The sequence below is a fragment of the Arachis ipaensis genome, chromosome B10 (assembly GCF_000816755.2).
Source record: "Arachis ipaensis cultivar K30076 chromosome B10, Araip1.1, whole genome shotgun sequence".
NCBI lineage: Eukaryota > Viridiplantae > Streptophyta > Magnoliopsida > Fabales > Fabaceae > Arachis > Arachis ipaensis.
In genome coordinates this window covers 20,391,242-20,410,019 of record NC_029794.2, presented here as the reverse complement: position 1 = coordinate 20,410,019, position 18,778 = coordinate 20,391,242, and the positions used below count along the sequence as shown (strand labels likewise).

The window sequence follows — 18,778 nt, the reverse complement described above, 5'->3', positions numbered from 1 at the left end:
CAGTCGGTAATAATGGTAGATTTAAAGGTATATATACCTCTCTTTGCTAAATAATTACGTAAAATTATGTGAAGCATTTTTAGCATGTTTTGTTAAACATGAATTAACTTTAGGAAGAAATTTGAATATAGTGTGAGAGAGCTCTTCCCCCAACTTTTGTTTCAACTCATGGCGAAGGATTAGGGCCAATGTTCTATGTCATTGACGAGCTAGATAATTGTTTAGTGCTAGAGCTAATAAAAAAGAATGATCAGTTGCTCATAACTGACTACTCATTTGAACAGATTAGAACTTTCTATTTTATCGATAGAGGGGCATCTGTTCAATTTAGGTATGTCGGTTTTGGAATTTTTTTTATCTCATTGTGGAATCACGACAACCAACCCATCCAAGTTCACCTTGATCCTGACTCATATGTGCCTGAGCTAATGGACCCATAGACGCTTGATAATGTATCAAGAGTGTTCCACATAAAGTATACCAGGATTGATGAGGACTCATCACCTGATGTGATGGTTCTATCTGGGTCTGAACCATCTGATGATCAGTTTTCATCAGATAGTGATGAAAACAATGATCAAGATGGGACACTGGTAGGGGATAATCCGCATAATCCGATAGATTTGTCTAGTGGAAGCACTTTATCAATGGAGGTCAACGAACAAAGTAACGAGACAAATGAATTGTCTGATCATAGGTAATGCTAAATGTAACTTTTTTCCTTATGTTTTGGATTTTAATATCATGGGATAGCTTGCTATTTTTTAGTGTGGTGACTAACGTATTTAAATTATTCTGAATTAGATACACTCCAGAGGTTTATTATGAAAAGACCATCACTGCTTCGGATCTGGGTCAATCTAGACTGGTAAGTTGATCTAAAAAGAGTCTTTTCTTTTATTTTATTTTTTTCTTGCAAGCTTATTGAATATTCTTCCTAAATCTGTTATTCATTGTGTATGAAAATACTATGTTTATCTTAACTATGAATTATTCATTGCAGTATCTGGCTTCGAAATTTGCTGCATATCTTAAACTATCTGGAGATGGTTCGATTTGGACGATCATTGGTCCACGTTCCAATGTAGAAAAGAATGTGTTCTTTTTTCACTTACTGAAAAGTGGAGGAAGAGGTGGAGAATGGAAGTTTGGGGTCGGGTGGAATGAATGTTGTCGAGTATACAATTTAAAGGAGGAGGACAAGATTACCTTGAAACTCGACTCGCTACCTAACCATCAGATAGAGTTGTCGATTCAACGATGTTAGGCCTCCTATGTATAACTCTGTTTGATAGATATTTTGAACTATATGTTAAATTGTTTTGGACATATTCTATTTTTTGATTAATGAACAAATTTATATATGTTGTAAATATTTTGTTTTGGTATCAATAGGTATCTTGACGTTCTGTGTTTTTAAGATTATACGTAATAGTAAACTACATCTCTGTTAGACTTCTTTTTTTTGTTTTTTTTTTTTTTTGTCTAACAATTGTTATTATATTTTATTATCTTTTATTATCTTATAGAAAACATTATACCATTTATTGACATATTGAGTAATTGTTGTATTCTATTGTTTTATTTTAATGTAGTGATAATTTTGTAATTATCCAAATTTAATACAACATACTATTTTTATAGAATATATTTTAGTTATATTCTTAGTATTTTTTTTTAAAAAGCTTTAAATTACGTGAACCCCGTGCATTGCACGAGTTATCACGCTAGTTATTGTGATACTAAAACATACCAATTATGGCTAACTTTGAGTACTACAATAAAATATAAACAAAAAAATTTGAAACTAATCAAATTATGCAAAAATAATAATTGTTTAACTTCTCTTTAATGTATTGTCAAAGAAAGTATTTCAATGGATAAAATAATTGTTGAACTTCTCTTTGCTTTGGTATTTGTCCACCAAAATGATTATCATTAAGAAAAAGAATGCTCAACTCTAAACTTGTAAAGTCTTGTATCAAATCTCCAATGCTATTAGTTATTTGGTTGTAACTAAAGTCAAACAAGAACTTTCTTTAAATATTCTTTTTGGTTTTACATTCTTTTGCTATCAATCAACATCTGAGAATTGGTATGTGTAAGACCCAAAACCTTTGAAAAGTCTTATTATGATCAAGTCTCAAATCATATTGTTATTTATAGCCTTAATTTTAGAGATTATTTTATTAAGGATAATTAAGGCAAGTTTGGATTTATTGAACTTGAGATAAGTTATGATTATTATCTAATATGATAATTATTGGATTATTTTCTATAATTATATTATAAAGTTGGTAGTTATGAAATAATAAGGATTTTTATATGATTTGGATTAAATAAGTAATATTTTAAATATTAATATTGTTACTTTGGAAAATAAAGGGTTTAATTATATTATTTCTAATTATTTTGATTTGGGCATTTTATGGAAAATAATTTGTAGAATTGATGAGCAAATGGTATTTTCTATATACAATTAGTGTTGGATTTAATTGGGTTTCAATTACTATATTTTTCCCAATTTCATTTGAAATTACAAAAGCATCCCTAACCCTAAGTTTTAAAAATGAAACCCTAACCCTGAAACCCTAACCCATGACCCGGTTCCCTTCAGCCACACCCCCAAAACTTCCTTTGCTCTCAGCTGCGGCAACATACACAGAATTTCCTATGTTCCCTGAAAGAAAAAAAAATGAAATGAAGCCGAAGGAGGAGTGGGGTGAGGAATCCACGGAGAAGGAAGGAGAGGGGGAGAAGAGGGAGGCGGCGCGGTGGGTGCCACTGCCACCGTCGTCGCCGTTGCTAGCCGAGGGGAAGGGAGATCTGGGTGAGCACGAAGAGAAAGAGAGAGAGAGCTCGCGAAACAGGGAGAGGAAGGATCTGGTCGCGCCGTCACCACGCGGTTGCTGAGCCATGCCATCGCCGCCCTGTCCCTGAAGCCCTGAGTCGCGCTTCTATCACCGAGCCAGAGGAGCTCATCCTTGCTGAGTCGCCGCCACAACTGCTGGGGTTGTCGCCGCCATCTTGCCTCTGCCGGCGAGCACGAAGAGAGAGAGAGAGTGCGACAGGGGAGAGCATCGCCGCCTGGGTCACCGTTTCCAAATCCATCCTTCCCGTCGCCACTGTCGTCCAGGGAAGACCGCCGCTGCTTCTGTGTCCTCCAACGGCGCCGCTACACGAGTCGGAGGAACTCGTCCCTGTTGAGCCGCCGCCGCCACTGCTAGGGTTTGCCGCCTCCGTGCCGTTGGGAGGAAGGCCGTCCAGTCACACCGAGCAGGAGAGACAGAGAGAGCTGAGGCCGAGCTGGAGGTCCAACCACCGCAACCAGCCGCCGTTCACGTCGCCGGCGTCGCCTCCATCGGAACCGCCGCCGTTGGAGTTTCCTTTTCTAAAAAGAGTTTAACTTCCTCTTTTGTACTTACTATAAATGTTATACACGCTTGTTTGAATACGAACTTTGGGAATTTCTGAACAAGCATTTGATCACTTCCGAGTTTTTATGAACTGCTTTTGGTTACGTTGTGCACCTAACTATCCTTCTAAAATATTTGAGGAAATACTTTAGCTTTTAGCCAAACTTGTGTGCATTTCATTTTTAAAATTCTGCATGATCTGTTTCAACATGAAAGTGTATTACAGCAAAGCCACGTTTATGCTTTTGTTACTCTCTTGAAGAATGTTTATTACTTAACTTTCTTCTAAACTGCGAAGTGATATTTCCACAAGTTTTCGATTCTTTTAAGAACAAAGTATTCGTAAGTATTTTAATTATGCTCTTGAGTTCTATGAGCTTGACTTGGGTCTGAGATATTCTTTTCTGTAACCTTTTACTTCTTCGACTCATCTTGAAATTGTTTCAAACTAAGGCGCTGATTCTCCTTCCTATTGATCCTATTGAATTTCTTTGATCCAAGGGTTATCCTTGAAGCTGTCAATTGATTTATTTCTAGCAAATTTCATTGCTTGAACGTCCTTGTTTATCTGGAAATTGGATACATTCCCTTAAATCTATGAGTATTGTCCTTGACAATTGTCTCTCCGTTCTAAATCTTGTATCCCTCGGAGTAGACTCGAAAATGGTTTGATATCACGTGCGACCTGTAGACGTAGTAACGCGATGCATTAGTTCTTTAAGACGTGATACATGTATACGGAAATTGAAGCGGTAGGTGTGCAACATTATGAGTTGGGGGTGTTTTGTTCCTTGCGAACGAATTTGCGGTTGTCAGGCTTATGATCGAATATGAGGGTTGTAAAGTGCTTGATGGAGTTGGAAAGTTGAGGCTTTGAAGTTGATGAGTTTAGTGTGCGGATGTTGATAAACAGGCTCATATTTTAGTATTAAATAATATAAGTGTCGTTGTAATGTCCGAGCTATCAGAGTAGCGCAGCCGGAAGTGCGAGCTTTGGTAGTTAGGGTGTTACATTATGGTATCAGAGCAGTTCTTCCTGTAGAGCCTAAGGAATGGACTGACTATGCTTCAATTGCATACTCTGAGTGTTTGTCATGCATTAGGTCTTGTCGAATGACGAGAATTAGAGCTATATGCACATGACGATCTATTGATTTAACGCTGTGTATGAATGGATTGAGTTCAATAAAAACATGAATCCTCCTATTGGCTCAGATTCAAATCCCTCATTAACATGGTGGTTAGCATCTTAAAGCTGAAACAATTTAAAAAACAAAACAAAACTATTAGGTTATGTGTATAAAATTCATATGTTTATAAATCACAAACTATTAAATCAACCTGCCTACTTTGACTATCTCCAATATTAACCAATTGATTATTCTTTACATATATAAAAGAAAAAGCTATCACTATGCATTATTCAAATAAATTGTAAAAAACCAGCATGATTAAAATTTTTAGAAACTAACAAAAATAACAATAAGTTACTTTATTAGAGTTGAAGCTTCGCTGCAACAGATAAAATATCCAAAAAACAAGCCCAGTTAAGGTCTTTACATATCTTCATATATATATATATATTCATGAAAATAATATTTAGGGCTGCACACGATCGGATTGGATATGGGCGAAAATTCAATTCGATCCACACTCTGTTCATCAGATCGGATATGATATTCACAATTTTTAGCATCAGATCCAATCCGATCTGATCCGCACTTATGCAGATAGGATCGGATCGAATATATCTGATCAGCAGAAAATGTTTAAAGCTTTTTTTCTATAAAAAAATGTCAATAAAACCCATTTTTTCTCTTTTTAAACCTATTTATTCCTAAAATAGTAACAATCAATGTTCTCTTGAATAACAACCAAAGACCTGAGAATAACTACAAGTTGATTACAACATAAAAAATTAAAAACAACCAAAGCTAAGATAATTTTTAACATCCCATAAAAATTCATAAAATAGCACACTAAAGCAACACACTAAATGAATAAACTAAAATAGCAAGCTCCAATTTGACATATCTCTTCTCCAATTTCTAAATAATCCTACAATTAAACAAACCACATCAGTTTGCACATCAATAATATTTTTTATTCTCAATATATCACTCTCTTTGCAGTTCTGTAACTCGATTCATGATTCTTTATCATTGATCTCAAAATATTACCTAATGAAGGATTAAAGTAAAAATAACTAATTGATATCAAATCGTTAAAATTAAATACCTAATCAGTGATGAAGACGATGGAGATGATGAAGGAGATGTTGTCTAAAGGAGCCGATGGAGGAGACACGGTCTGACAAAGCCTATGGAAAGGACGACGAACGCCGGAGGAAGAGATAACAAACGCGATTGAGGAGACGAACACGATGGGGGAGATGATGAACTCGCCGATGGAGGAGATGACGAATGGTCGAACGCACCGACGAAGGAGATGAAGGATCCACCGCGGAGGAGACGACGACGCGTCAATGAAGGAGACGAAGAACCCACCTACAGAGGAGACGAAGACGCCACGATGGAGACAATGAACAGCGCCGGTGACGGAGGTGAGCTCTAAGTCTGAGAAAAGAAGAGAGGCGAGCCTGGGAGAGGGAGAGGGGAACATCTCCGTTTAGAGGAAGAGGGGATTACTGGATTAGGGTTTCATAAGTATAGGTATTTATATTTTATGATCTGATCCTATTAGACTGCAGATCGGATCTGATCCAATCCAAAAACTCTGCGGATCGGATAATATCTGCAAAATACGGATCAGATACGAATAATTACTGCGGATATGCGGATAATATTTAATCCATGTGCAGTCCTAATAATATGTCCATGTGTCTCTTTTATCTCTATTTTCGTCATGTTTATTCTCCTCTTAATTGAATTGTTCTTCTCGCAAGGAGTGCTTTGACATGTATTTTGATTCACCTTTTAGATGGTAAAAAAAGTAGTCATTATTTGTGGAGAGTGGGTTCAGTTTTTAAGTTTTAGCAAACTTGTTGGTTTCTCTCTATGCAGTTTAAAACTTAGAATTTGTTTACTTTAAAGAAAACAAATGTGTGATGACAAGAGTTTTCTGGTACATTTTCCTTCTTGTTCCTGTTTCAAATTTCTTTAATTTGTATTTGTGCTTCTTCCTGACATCTTAATATCTGGATCTTTTTTCATTTTAAATAGTCACTACATATTAATCATGTTTTATGAAAGCACATAAGTCAATTGATTGGGTGCAAAAAAAAAGATTAATAGTATGTATAGAAAATGTATATCAAATATGAGTATATGTATAGAAAAGCAGCACATGTCATCTAAAGATTAAGTAATCATAAACCCCATAATTTACCCAACAACTACAAGAAACTCAAGTTCAAAAAAGAAATGAAAACAAAAATTGAATTGCACGAAAAATCTGAAAAAGAAAATAAGATGCTAGCTATATGAACTAAACTAAATCCGGTAACTTTTGTTGAATTCTTACATTCTATATCACCAATAATCAGCAATAAGCACATAATTCAATCTATATACTTATTAATTATGCATTACAAATATAAACCTATCTTTTGCGCTTGGACTTGATATTGGTACTAATTCAGAGTTGCTGTGCCAATTTGGTTTCCTTTGGTTGATGAACCAATTGTTAATTTGCTTCAGTTGTAACCCTATCTCCTCCACTAATTTCGCCTTGTCATCTTCCTGAATGTGTGCATACGATGAATTGCACAAAATCACAACAAACCACTTTCAAAATCTTAACAAATCAGAATCAGAAAGAGTATAAAATATAAACATCATCCAAATTATAGAAACATTTGATGGAAGTGACGATGGAATCTGAAATTCACAGGGAAGGGACAAAAATTTCCTGAAGCAACTATATTCGGTGGAAAAAAAGAGAAAAAAAAGAATACTAACAAGTGAAGGGATGACACTAACTGAAGAAAGAGAAGCGACGTAGCATCCAAATTCTGAATATGAATTGTTTAAAATTGAATTGGATATATAAGTACCAATTACCACTTGGTGTAACAAATATCGACATCGGTGTTTCGGTGAATGCATAGTGAGTTTTAGTACGAAAAGTGGAAATTATATGAGAAAGTGAAATTATAACTAATTGAATGAGAAAAATGACGAAGAAAAAGTGGGATTTTGCGAAGAAAAGTGTGTTGGATGGGTTTGAAAAGCGTGTATAACGGAAGGTAAAGGAGCGTGTGAGGTAAAGAAGCGTGTACTCACGCTCTCTTATATGCATTCGGACTTTTCTTTTATAATGATATATGTTAGCCCAGCTGGCAGCCTTCCTAATCCGACCCAGTATCTAGGACTACCTGACCCGAGCGGCCGGTTGGATGGGTGTCGCACGTCCAGACCACGACCCGGACACCTACCCTCCCACAGCCAGCTACCTGATAGCTGGGAAAGGAAACTTCCAGGAAAGGCACCAATCCTGTGGGACCCACCTTACTGACAGGGTATATATGGGGAGGGCCCTACCCCTCCCCAAGGGGACGTCACTATCCTATTATTCTCATAGTCATCTGTACCATCTCTGACTTGGGCGTCAGAGTGTCATTACAGGTGGCGCCCCCTCTCACACCGCAACAGATCGGGAGGTCGCAAAGTTTCCGTCCTCATCCTCTGGACCCATACCAAAGCTGGTTCTTACCATCGTAGCTTTAGAGTTCCACCGACCCGTCCGAAACCCATAGAACCGAACAGTGGCGCCGTCTGTAGAGACTAGCCAGAATGGACTTTTTGTTGGGCTATGTGGAGGCAGACAACAGAGGCGAACCACGTTGGGAGGAAATGGTTCCCCGAACCGGCATGGTGGCCTCTGTGGCTTCCTCTCGCGAACGCACAAGGTCCCCCCTGCGCCGACCTGAGCTACCCTCGCGCTCCCAGGAGAGGTGTCCCTTTGGAGGGACGGGGAGCGACAGCGCTAGAATAATACAGGAGTTGCGCCACAGGGTGCAAAACCTGGAGCGGGAAGTAACAAGCAGAGAGCGCCACCGACAGGATCCAGGGCAAGATCGTTCCCAATCTCCCCGAGGGAGGGAGGTCAGAGGGAGAAACCCCCGAAGGGACCGTTCCAGACGCACCCCGACCCCCCGATCAGAATCAGAAAGCCAAGGAGAAAGCAGGGAGTTGCCGAGAAGACGGCGAGATCCCATCATTTACACCCGACCTCCAACAAGGCATACCTCCAGCAACACACGGCCGCCGCTGCATCTCCCTCCGTTGCCGTCAGGTTCCTTGTATCTCCCTTTTTATATAAATTATAATTTAAAATTTATTTACATGTTAATTTAGGGATTAGTTATATGTTAATTTAGAAATTTAAAATTTGATTATTATATGATAATTTAGGGTTTAGGGTTAACTTAATGTAGGATTTGCGTTTTGGTTATCATATGGTAATTTAGATTTTATTCGTATTTGTTATTAGTTATTATAAAATAGGATTTATTTTTATTATGTTATATTTATGTTGATTATTCTGGTTATTAAAATTGGTTTGATGATGAAGAAATTAAAATAAATTATATGATTTAGTATTTGTTTATTTTACAAAATTAGATTACTTTGAATATCTATTAAATATACTGTGCATTTGAGTTGATTAGTAAAAATGATTGAAACCACTTGGTGGATGGATTAGGATTTCAACCCTTATATGTTAGTTTAGATGGATATTTTGTTTGGATGAAACCCTTGAGTGGTGGATAAATCCAAATTTTATGAGAAACTCTGTTGAAATTTTATAAGAATTTTTAGTGAAATTGAATAAAAATTATGTTTTCAAAAGTTTTAGAATTATGTTTAGGGTTGATAGATATTTGTATTTTGGGTTATTTGTTATAATTATTTGTTATTTTTTGAGTTTCTTCTAATGTTATTATTTATTGGTGTTTTTTATGTTATTAGTATGTTTACTGTATTGAGTGTATTCATATGTTTAGAATTGGTGAATTTAACTGTGTTTGATTAGTGTTAATAATGTATTCGCTGGGCAGACATGACGATAGGTAGCAGAGGTAGGTCGAGTGGGTCCCGTGGTCGTGGTAGATGGTAGGCTTCCACCGAATCCCCCAGGGCTTCCCAGTCATCACCATCTATCTCGGCTACCCCATTAACCCTTGTGACGTCATAAGCGGGTCCATCAGACCAAAAATTCATCATGGTCCCAAATCCGAACTGGGTGCCTCCTTTTGCTACGCTCCCTGTAAATGCAGTGACGATGTCGACAGACCCCGCGGTGGTGATGCCTTCAATGCCCCGAGCAAGATGCCCCTCCACCATCATCCATTATCTGGCTGAGGATTTGACCCAATGACATGCAGTCGTGAGTTCAATTTTTAATATTGTTTATCTTAAGTTTGTTTATGTCAAATTTGTTTATCTTAAGTTTGTTTATTTTATGTGTTTGTTAACGTGAGGTTTTTACTCTAATAGGTTTGCACCAAACCCTAATGCATGCACACAGGAGATATCCGAGGTCATTAAGTCCATGTACAACTAACCGTGGCTGACCTACACGCAGATCCCGACTGAATTGAGAGAACGGTGGTTTCAGAAATGGGTGGTAAGAACACAATTTCATTTGAATTACTTAACTGTATAGAAACTGTATTTCATTCCGAAACACTAATATTGGTGAAACATTTTGTGCAATTGAAATTCATATGGGATGCAGAGCACAATGTCAGGATCAGGGATACCTATGACCACCACGCTGCCAAGCAGTTTCAGCAAATGATGAGCGACGTTTGTCGGGGAAAAGACCACCTGACATCGTGGATCCGTCCAAACATTAAGCATGACTTGGAGGCTCATTTCAGAGATAATGAGTAGTTTAAGCATTGCCGTTTAATGAACGTCTCTAACAAGGCTTCGTCCAGGTCGTCGTGGTATACAAGTGGGTCGGCGACCTTCACGAAGACAAAGACCAGACTGGTAAGAATTTTGGCATTGTTTAATGTTTTAGTAGTTATTTGAATTAGTTTTTTACTTTTCTTTTTTTATTATCAATTTAATTAATTAGTTAGTAGAGTAAATGTTAGTTTAATTTTCTGTTTTACTGGATTTAGGTGGTTAGCATAGGTTAGAATAGGTTAGATTAGGCTCTGAGATTGCTGGAAAATGTTGGATGAAACCCTTCAAGAGTGGCTAAATCCGAATTTTAGGGAAAACTCTGTCAAAATTTTCATAACATTTTTAGTGAAATTGAAAAAATTAAAATTATGTTTTCAAAATTACAATTAAGATTTTGGTTCATGCTTATATTTGTCTGTGATTGTTTAATTTGTTCATTTATTTTATTGGTTAGTTGATATATTAATTTGTAGTTTAAGTCGTTAATCGTGAGGCAACACTGGCAGAAACCTTCAAGTATACCCATTCTTTGAAGGCAAACAAGGAGAGAATTGCTGACAAGTGGTCTGCAACCCATTATGCGAGTTTAAATTAATCCTAAGTTTCAACTTTATTCGGTTTAAAGTCAATTATTTAACTATTATCCTAATCACAACTAACGTGTGCGACGCAGGAGGATTACACGCAGAGGTTGGAGGCTGCGACCCAGCAATCTCAGCCGCCTAGTGGGCTGAAAAAGTCGGCTCTGAGACCTCCGTGGTAGATCCTGATAAGATTTGGCACGAGACCACCACTGAACCCTACAAGAATCGCCACTTTGGGTTGGGGTCGTTCTTCACCAATGGCATTCAATCCTTCACGTTGGCGGCTTCCTCTGTGTCTGCCTCTGCCACCAGTTCCGTTAATCCCGAGGAAATTGTCGACCTGAAGGAGGAGGTGCAGAAGCTAACATAGGAGCTTCACCAGCAAGCGGAGTAGTCTGAGCAAAGGTATCGAGAGATTCTTGCATGCGTTGCCGTCAGCTCCGACCTGACGAAGAAGCTGGAGCAACTCGATCGCGACAGCAGATGGAGAAGTACAGTCAGCAGATGCGCACTAGATCAGCGACGACATGGCTGGTGGGGCACTGACGGTAGCACCTCCTCTACCGCCGCAGTAGGAGGACCACGACGTCGCCACTGACGACGACGAGGATTACCGGGATCTATAGGATTTAGGGTTGTACTTATTTTTATTTGTCTACTTCATTGTATTCTACATTTGTGACATTTTATTTCATTCAAACCATTTATTTTTATTTCATTCTACATTTTATTCTACCCCAAGATGACGGTAAATCCGTTGGTATTCTATTTAGCAGCAGATTTATTTTATAGATCCGACGGTAAATCCAACGGTACTCAGCATTTTTCTTATAATGAGATTGCAGTAACTACAAGAAAATGAAGCATTTGTAACAAAAACTTTGTAACAAATTTAAAATTGTTACAAAAAATTATTTTTTTGTAACAAAAATTAGTGATTGTTACCTAATAATAATGTTTTATAACAATAATATAATTTGTTACAAAACGTTTTGATATTTTGTAACGATTTGATTTTTTTGTTACAAATTATGTTGGCTTTTGTAACGAACCGGTGTTTTGTTGTAAAATTTTATAATATTTTGTAATAAAAATGAAATTGTTGTAAAAGTTCAAAATATTTTGTAACAAAATATCTATTTGTTTCAAAAACTCTAATTATTTTGTAACAAAAAATTAATTTATCACAAAATTCAATATTATTTGTAACAAGTTACTTATTTGTCACAAAATACAAGAATTTTTGTAATTAAAAAATACTTTAAAATGTTAAAATCTTTAAGATAATTTTATTTTGTTTCAAAAATATAATTTTTAAAATATTATTTGTATTAATTAATTATTTTTTATAAAAAAATAAAATATTAAATGGTTTATTTACTCTAGACTCTAATTTTATCAAAATTCCCAAATAAAAACCTAATTTACCCTACCCTCCAAATCCTAACCCTAACCCAACCTTTTTTTCCCTAATTTACACATACACTCGCCCCTCACCATATACACAGACACGGAACGAAAAGGAAAGAAAAGAGAAAGGGTGGAGCTCGAGAAGGGAAGAAGGAGAAGGAAGGAGAGGGGGAAAAGAGGGGACGGCGCCAGTGGATGTCACTGCCACCGTCGCCGCCGTCGTGTCGCCGTTGAGAGAGTCATAACTCGAGGAGAGAGCGAGAGACGAGCTCGCGAGGGAGAGGAAGTAGTGCTGCTGCCACTGGAGGGGAGCCCTCCAGCCCTCGTCACTGCCAGCTCCGCCGCCGTCGTCACCATTGGATCTGCGTGAAACCATCGTTGCCGTCGTCACCATCGGATCTGCGTGAAACCGTCGTCGCCGTCGTCACCATCGATGCTTCTCCTCGTGGTTTGTGGGTTGTCACTTCTCCTGCTTCTGCTGTCACGCCATCGTCTGCCCCTCTGGACGTCGCTGCTTTTGAATCGCGACCTGTCACTAGTTCTCTGCCTCCTTGTTGTGGCCCAACCTCTAATTAGGTAACTCAAGTGTCTCTTCTTCTATGATTTTAGTTGATTTTGTTTTTTTTTTATTTGAATATTGATTTGGTATAATGCTGCCTGTTTTGGTCCCTGGTTCTCTGGCTGGAAGTGCATTTTCTATTTCGGTCACTGATTCTCTGGCTGGAAATTCATTTTCTGTTTTGATTAATGCTCTGTTTTGGTCATTGATTCAAATAGGAAAATATTAATTTTGTTTTGGCTAAAGCTATTCAATGCAAATAAAATTGATTTTATTGTTAAGTTTTGGATGTCATAGACCAAAATCTCTAAGATTGATTCTTTGCATATTGCTCATACTTGCATCTCCGTTTCATATAAGAATCACATTAAATAAGAATGTTGTACTGCATGGATAACTCTTATGTATACCTAATTAAATATGAATGTTTCAATGTGACAGTAAGTTTGAACAATGTTAACTGTTTCTAAACTTCTAAATTTGACGATGGTTTAATTTGATCATTCAAGTTTGTAAAAATTCTAAGTCTTAAAATGTGAAGGGGCCAAAGATATTAGGTAGCATTAGTCTATTTCAAATTAAATTGGATTTGGCATGACGAATCACATCGCAACAGCTGTACATACATTATCTAGTTACTAAACTTGTCATACATAAACTTAGGTGCTTCACTGCGTTGTTAAATTTTGATGGTATGCTGCTTTGGAACTTTTTTTTTTTCAGGTTTGGATTTTCATTAGGATAATTATTGTGATGTTCTTATATTGTGTTTTGACATAAATCTCATTATGGAGAAAAATCAAGTATATTTATTATGAGGATTTGGTGGAAATTGTGTTTTGTAGTGATTGTTTAACAATTGATACTCATGTAAATTTAATAAATTTGTTCACTAAATTAGCCCGAGTTTATATATTGAATTGTCAATTCTTGATAATTTGCATTCTTGATTGGCTAATTTTGAACTTTGAGAATAGATTCTTAAAGAATTAGTTAATTTTAACTTGTAAGTTCTAACTTAAGGAGAACAGCAGCATACATGGAGCCCATGGCATTCGAAAGATCTTATTGCTTTTTACTGCAATAATTAGGGTGAAGATTTAGTTTTAGATCAAACAAATTACAGTAGTTTATAGCCGAAACGATGTCCTAATTTCTAGTTTGATCTTACATTGTGGAGCCAAGGTCCCAAAACATGCTTCCAAGCACTAAGGTAGTGTTTGGTTAGTGGGTGTGTCTCCATAAGACAGAGACACACTGGCACATGTCCTCTGTTTGGTTGTTGAGACACAATTTTGAAGGACACGCTGGTACACAGATTGACACAAATTACATGTATTCAGTGTACCTCTAATAAGTTGAGACACAAAAATTAATATTGAGACACTGATTATTTTAACAATTTTACCCTTGTTTTATTTCTATATTTTTATTTTTGTCATCTCCTCTCATCCATCTCCAGATCTCTTCATCTCTTCTTCCTACCCTTCTCCTCTCCATTTCAACTTCCGCCTATTCCCTCTTCTCTCTTCATGGCCAACCAAGCAGAATCTATTCTCCTCTCCCTTCTCCTTTCCATTTCTACTTCTGTTTCTTCTCTCTTCATGGCCTGCCATTGTCACTGCCTCACTTCCTCCTCATACTCTCCAGATTGCGTCGTCTCTGTCTTCTTCCTTCTTCTAAATCTCTAGATCTGTGATTTGTATCTCTGTCATATCGCAATCGAACCTCTATCATCAACCCATCTTGCCTCCATCTTCATCTTTGTTCATCCTTCTATTTGCTCCTTTCTGGATTTTTTTTCCTAAAATAAAATTCTATTTTTTTTATTATTAATCTGTGTTAGGAAAAAAATTATAGTCTGAATACTCTGGATAATTTATTTCCGTTGGCTTCTACGCGTTGAAATATCTCACCTTGGCTTCTACGCGTTGAAATATCTCACCTTCCAATTAATTTTTTAAAAAACTTAAAATTGACACAAGGGATTCAAAATGGGAATCATGCCAATTAATTACTTGTTATTTGATTAAGGAAATATGTATTGAATTTGTTGTTGAAATTACTGAAATTTTTGTTATCTGGGTAATTTTTTGTTATGAATGGAGATGAAAGAAAAGAATCATTGCAGTTGTTGATGAAAAAATATAAATAGTAATGATGGTGATAAAGGTAGATGATGAGGGTATTATTGACTTTTTAAAGTTTTATGTGCTTTATGTATGTTTGTTTCCAACCATAAAACATATATACATGTATTTTGTGTCTATGTCTATATAGTCTATGTCTCTATGTCCATGTCTCATACTATACACTAAACAAACGGAGCCTAAAGCCACCACGGTTGAGTAAAAAGCACTTATGGTAGTGTACAGCGGATTGCGCCAGTAAGACCAATGTTGTTTCCACAAGCAAGCCAAGCATTGTGTGAAAAAGGACCTTGAGAATTGCGTAGGAAAATAAAGGTCTTTGGAACCAGGAACCGGAGTACTCAATTCTTTAATAAGTTCTTTGTTTCTCCTGAACAAAACAAAGATCAGTTTATATCAACAAATATCCTATGCAATATTTTAGGCTTTGTAGAATTTAGAATAGAAAAATACCTGTATAAATCTGATTTTTTATACGCTTCAGAGAAATCGATCCGCAATTCATGTTCTTTAGCTGAATTTGTGACCTCTAGCATCCATGTTGCTGGATTATAGCCATCTTTAATCTTATTAACACCTTGGATTCCCTTCAAGACAAATGTGTGCATATGAGTGAAAATTTTTTCATTTTAAAATATATAATTCAATATTTTTCATTTTAAATTTCTGCATAAAGATAGTATTATGTGTTGTTTTTTAATTTTGGTTTTTATTGTTCATATTTTGCAGAGGTACAAAAATTGATGCTAACATGCTAGACTTTGTATTGACTGAAATTTGCTAGAAGAGTCAACAATTATAAATCCGATATGATACAATTTTATGTTAGGAAAAAGTTGTATTTAGTTGAATTCGTAGAACTTATTTTATTGTAAAAGAATCTTAATGATATGTAAGATATTTTAATTATCTATATAATTACATATTATATAAATGTTAAATTAGTGTGTTTAGAAAATTAATTGATATATCAATTATTTAATTTGATATTTAATGAATTTTCTATTTTTGTAATTAAAAGAATAAAAAATGTTACAAAAGTAAGTAGTATTTTGTAACAAAATATTATGACACAAAAATTTAAATTGTTACAAAAAATATTTTAAAGGTCAAACATTATTATCACTTTTGTAATAAATTTTAGATTTTATATCGTTTCATTTTTTGTTACAAAAACTTTTTGTAACAGGACATACTGCAATGGCCCCTTTTTTTTGTTACAAAATCCTTTTGTTTCAAAATTTCGATTTTTTATAACAATTTTTTTTTGTTACAAATATTGTTTTTTCTTGTAGTAGTTAGCAACATTGGTTGCCTCAAGAGAAGTACTTCAAGTTTATGAAGTTTTTACATAATTGACTACTATTGTCAATAATATTGTTGGTGCATCTTGCAAACGATATGATTAACTAAATTGAAAGTGCAAAGTTGATTCCAATGATAAGTTAGAAATAGGTCAGATGGAAACTAAGTGGGTACTTTGAAAAGAATTGGAGATACAAGATGGAATTTTCAATTTCATTCTATTTGTAGTTTGCTAAAAATGTTTGCAGAATAATATCATTGATGAATGTGCAACTTCTGCTTAATTAAAGAGGGGAGGCTTATGGTGATAATAAAGTGCTATTTTTATTTAAATTGGTTTTTTTTTCATTATATTTTATGAAGGAAATAATGAAAATTACTAATATTTTATATCAAACATTACAACAAAAATTTTAAGATGTTTTGAACAGTATCAGAGCTACTTCTTCAAAAATTAAGAAATAATATATGGTGCAATTTATTTGAGACTATTGAAAAATTTTATAAAAAACATGAAATCGACGTCTTTGACATTAGTACATAATACATAGTTGAAAGAGGTCGATCTCGTCAGCCAAAAACAAGAGTTGAGCATCATTATTGAGTAGATGTGTTTTTGGTAGCAATTTACTCTCAAATACAAGCGTTAAATAGTAGATTCAATGATAAATGGCCATGTTCAAGTACGTGTATTTGTTTTTGCATTTGAAAGGTGAAAATCACGTTCAAGTTTCTTGAACGCTTCAATTTTTGGTTTGGCTACCTTTTCTTCCTGTAAACACAGAAGTGATTTTGTACTCAAACCCACGTTTATAAAGAGCAACAAATCCTAGCTCCTGCATTTCACTAACTAGCTTCTGCATTTCTTTAATTCCCTTCTAACAACCCCACCCTTCATACATGTTATTGTTTTATTTATGAGAATTTTATTATTTTTTTATGAGTTTCCTTTTTTTATTTTTTTATTTTTTATTGATTTTTTTATTTAACATAGTATATTTTTATAATTGTGATTCTTGTGTATTATATTTATTATTATCTTTTTATAATATAATTCATTGATCTCATCTGGTAGAGTAAATTAAAGAAAAAATTAACCATAAATAATAGCAGTAGTGAAAATTATAGCGTACTAAAAAAAAGTACTAAGAGTACTAGAAACAAATATTATATAAAAGAATAATTCTCCACATACAAGTTTTTTTTTATACAAGTCTTTACAAGTCATTTATATTAACGCGCTTCGAACCGTTACTGCACGTTATTCTTCCTCCTCATCTTCTGCATCTTCTTCCTCTTCTTGCTGCACGTTATTCTTCCTCTTCCTCTTCTTCTTCTTCTTTTCTTTTGTTTCTTGCCTTCTCTTTCTCCTTCTTCATTTACGTACTTTTCTCTCTATTTTCTTTCTTCGTTATTCTCGATTTTCATTGTTTTTTGACATCAAGCTCTGAAATCATTTTTGAAGAAGAAGAAGCAGCAGAAGATGAGGAGGAAAAAGAGAAAGAGTTCTGAATTATGCATAAGGTGTACTTCAACGAATTTTGGGTGTATTTCTTAAATCCTTTGGATGTATTTCTGTAATCCTTTGGGTGTATTTCTATAATCGTTTGGGTGAATTCCTGTAACCGTTTAGGTGTATTTCTGTAATTGTTTGGGTGTATTTCTGTAATCGTTTTGGTGTATTTCTGAAGTTCAATTATCTTCAAAACGATTTCAAAGCTTAATTTCAGAAACCATGAAAATTGAAAAAAAAAACGAAGCAAGAATACCAGTGATAAACGCAGGTAAAACAACAAATGAAAAGGCGAGGAGAGAACACACGAAGGAGATCGAACAAATTTGGCAAGAACCTCGTTTTCATGGAGGAAGAAGAAGAAGAGTCGTTCATAATACATGGTGAGTGTAGCGCTTTGAAAACAGGAAGCGGTTGAATAACGCATTAAAAGGCCCGTATGTGTAGCAATTTGTAAGACTTGTAAATCAAAAAGACTTGTATGTGTAGCAGACCTCTATATAAAAATACATACTAGAAAAAAGTATACAAAAATTAAATATGCTTAAAAAAATAATATTATAATTTAATGGCATGCTTTTTCTAATAATAATCTATCTAAAAGTGAATTTAACTAATATTATCTAATGGTCTAACCAATATTTATTCTATCAAAATCAATTTTGGTATAGAGTTACCAAACATAAATGATGTTGACATAGACTCACTTCTATCTAAAATTAATTCTCTATAAAATCACTTTTAATTTATTCAAACTCTAGCTTAACAAAAGCTAATCCAAACACACACAAATTCATGGAGCTTTTACTTTAAGTACTGCTTCAAATCTTAAGGACAATTTTAGGTTAGTTGTTTAATATTTAGAATATATGCAAGTTAGCTAAAAAAAATTTATCATTTTGATTTTTCTAATCATAAAAGAATTTTTTTTAATGCTCAATTACAATATTATAAATTTAA

General features: G+C 35.1%; 1 protein-coding gene across 2 annotated transcripts; it reads left to right on the top strand.

The window, feature by feature from the left end:
- Positions 2,677 to 15,826, top strand: LOC110268113. 2 transcript variants are annotated; one of them, XM_021114009.1, is made up of 4 exons: positions 2,677 to 2,858; positions 4,936 to 4,942; positions 12,547 to 12,867; positions 15,730 to 15,826. In XM_021114009.1, exons 1-3 carry the CDS (start codon positions 2,701 to 2,703, stop codon positions 12,865 to 12,867), a joined length of 486 nt encoding a protein of 161 aa, XP_020969668.1. In that variant the 5' UTR covers positions 2,677 to 2,700; the 3' UTR covers positions 15,730 to 15,826. The 2 variants fall into 2 exon arrangements, 1 of the variants encoding a protein (XP_020969668.1); XR_002356176.1 differs by lacking the exons at positions 2,677 to 2,858; positions 4,936 to 4,942 and adding an exon at positions 3,048 to 3,062 and having other exon boundaries at positions 12,543 to 12,867; positions 15,730 to 15,818.

What these genes read in the sequence shown, in the direction of transcription:
- LOC110268113 (XM_021114009.1), top strand. Translation starts at nt 2,701, where the DNA reads ATGAAGCCGAAGGAGGAGTGGGGTGAGGAATCCACGGAGAAGGAAGGA.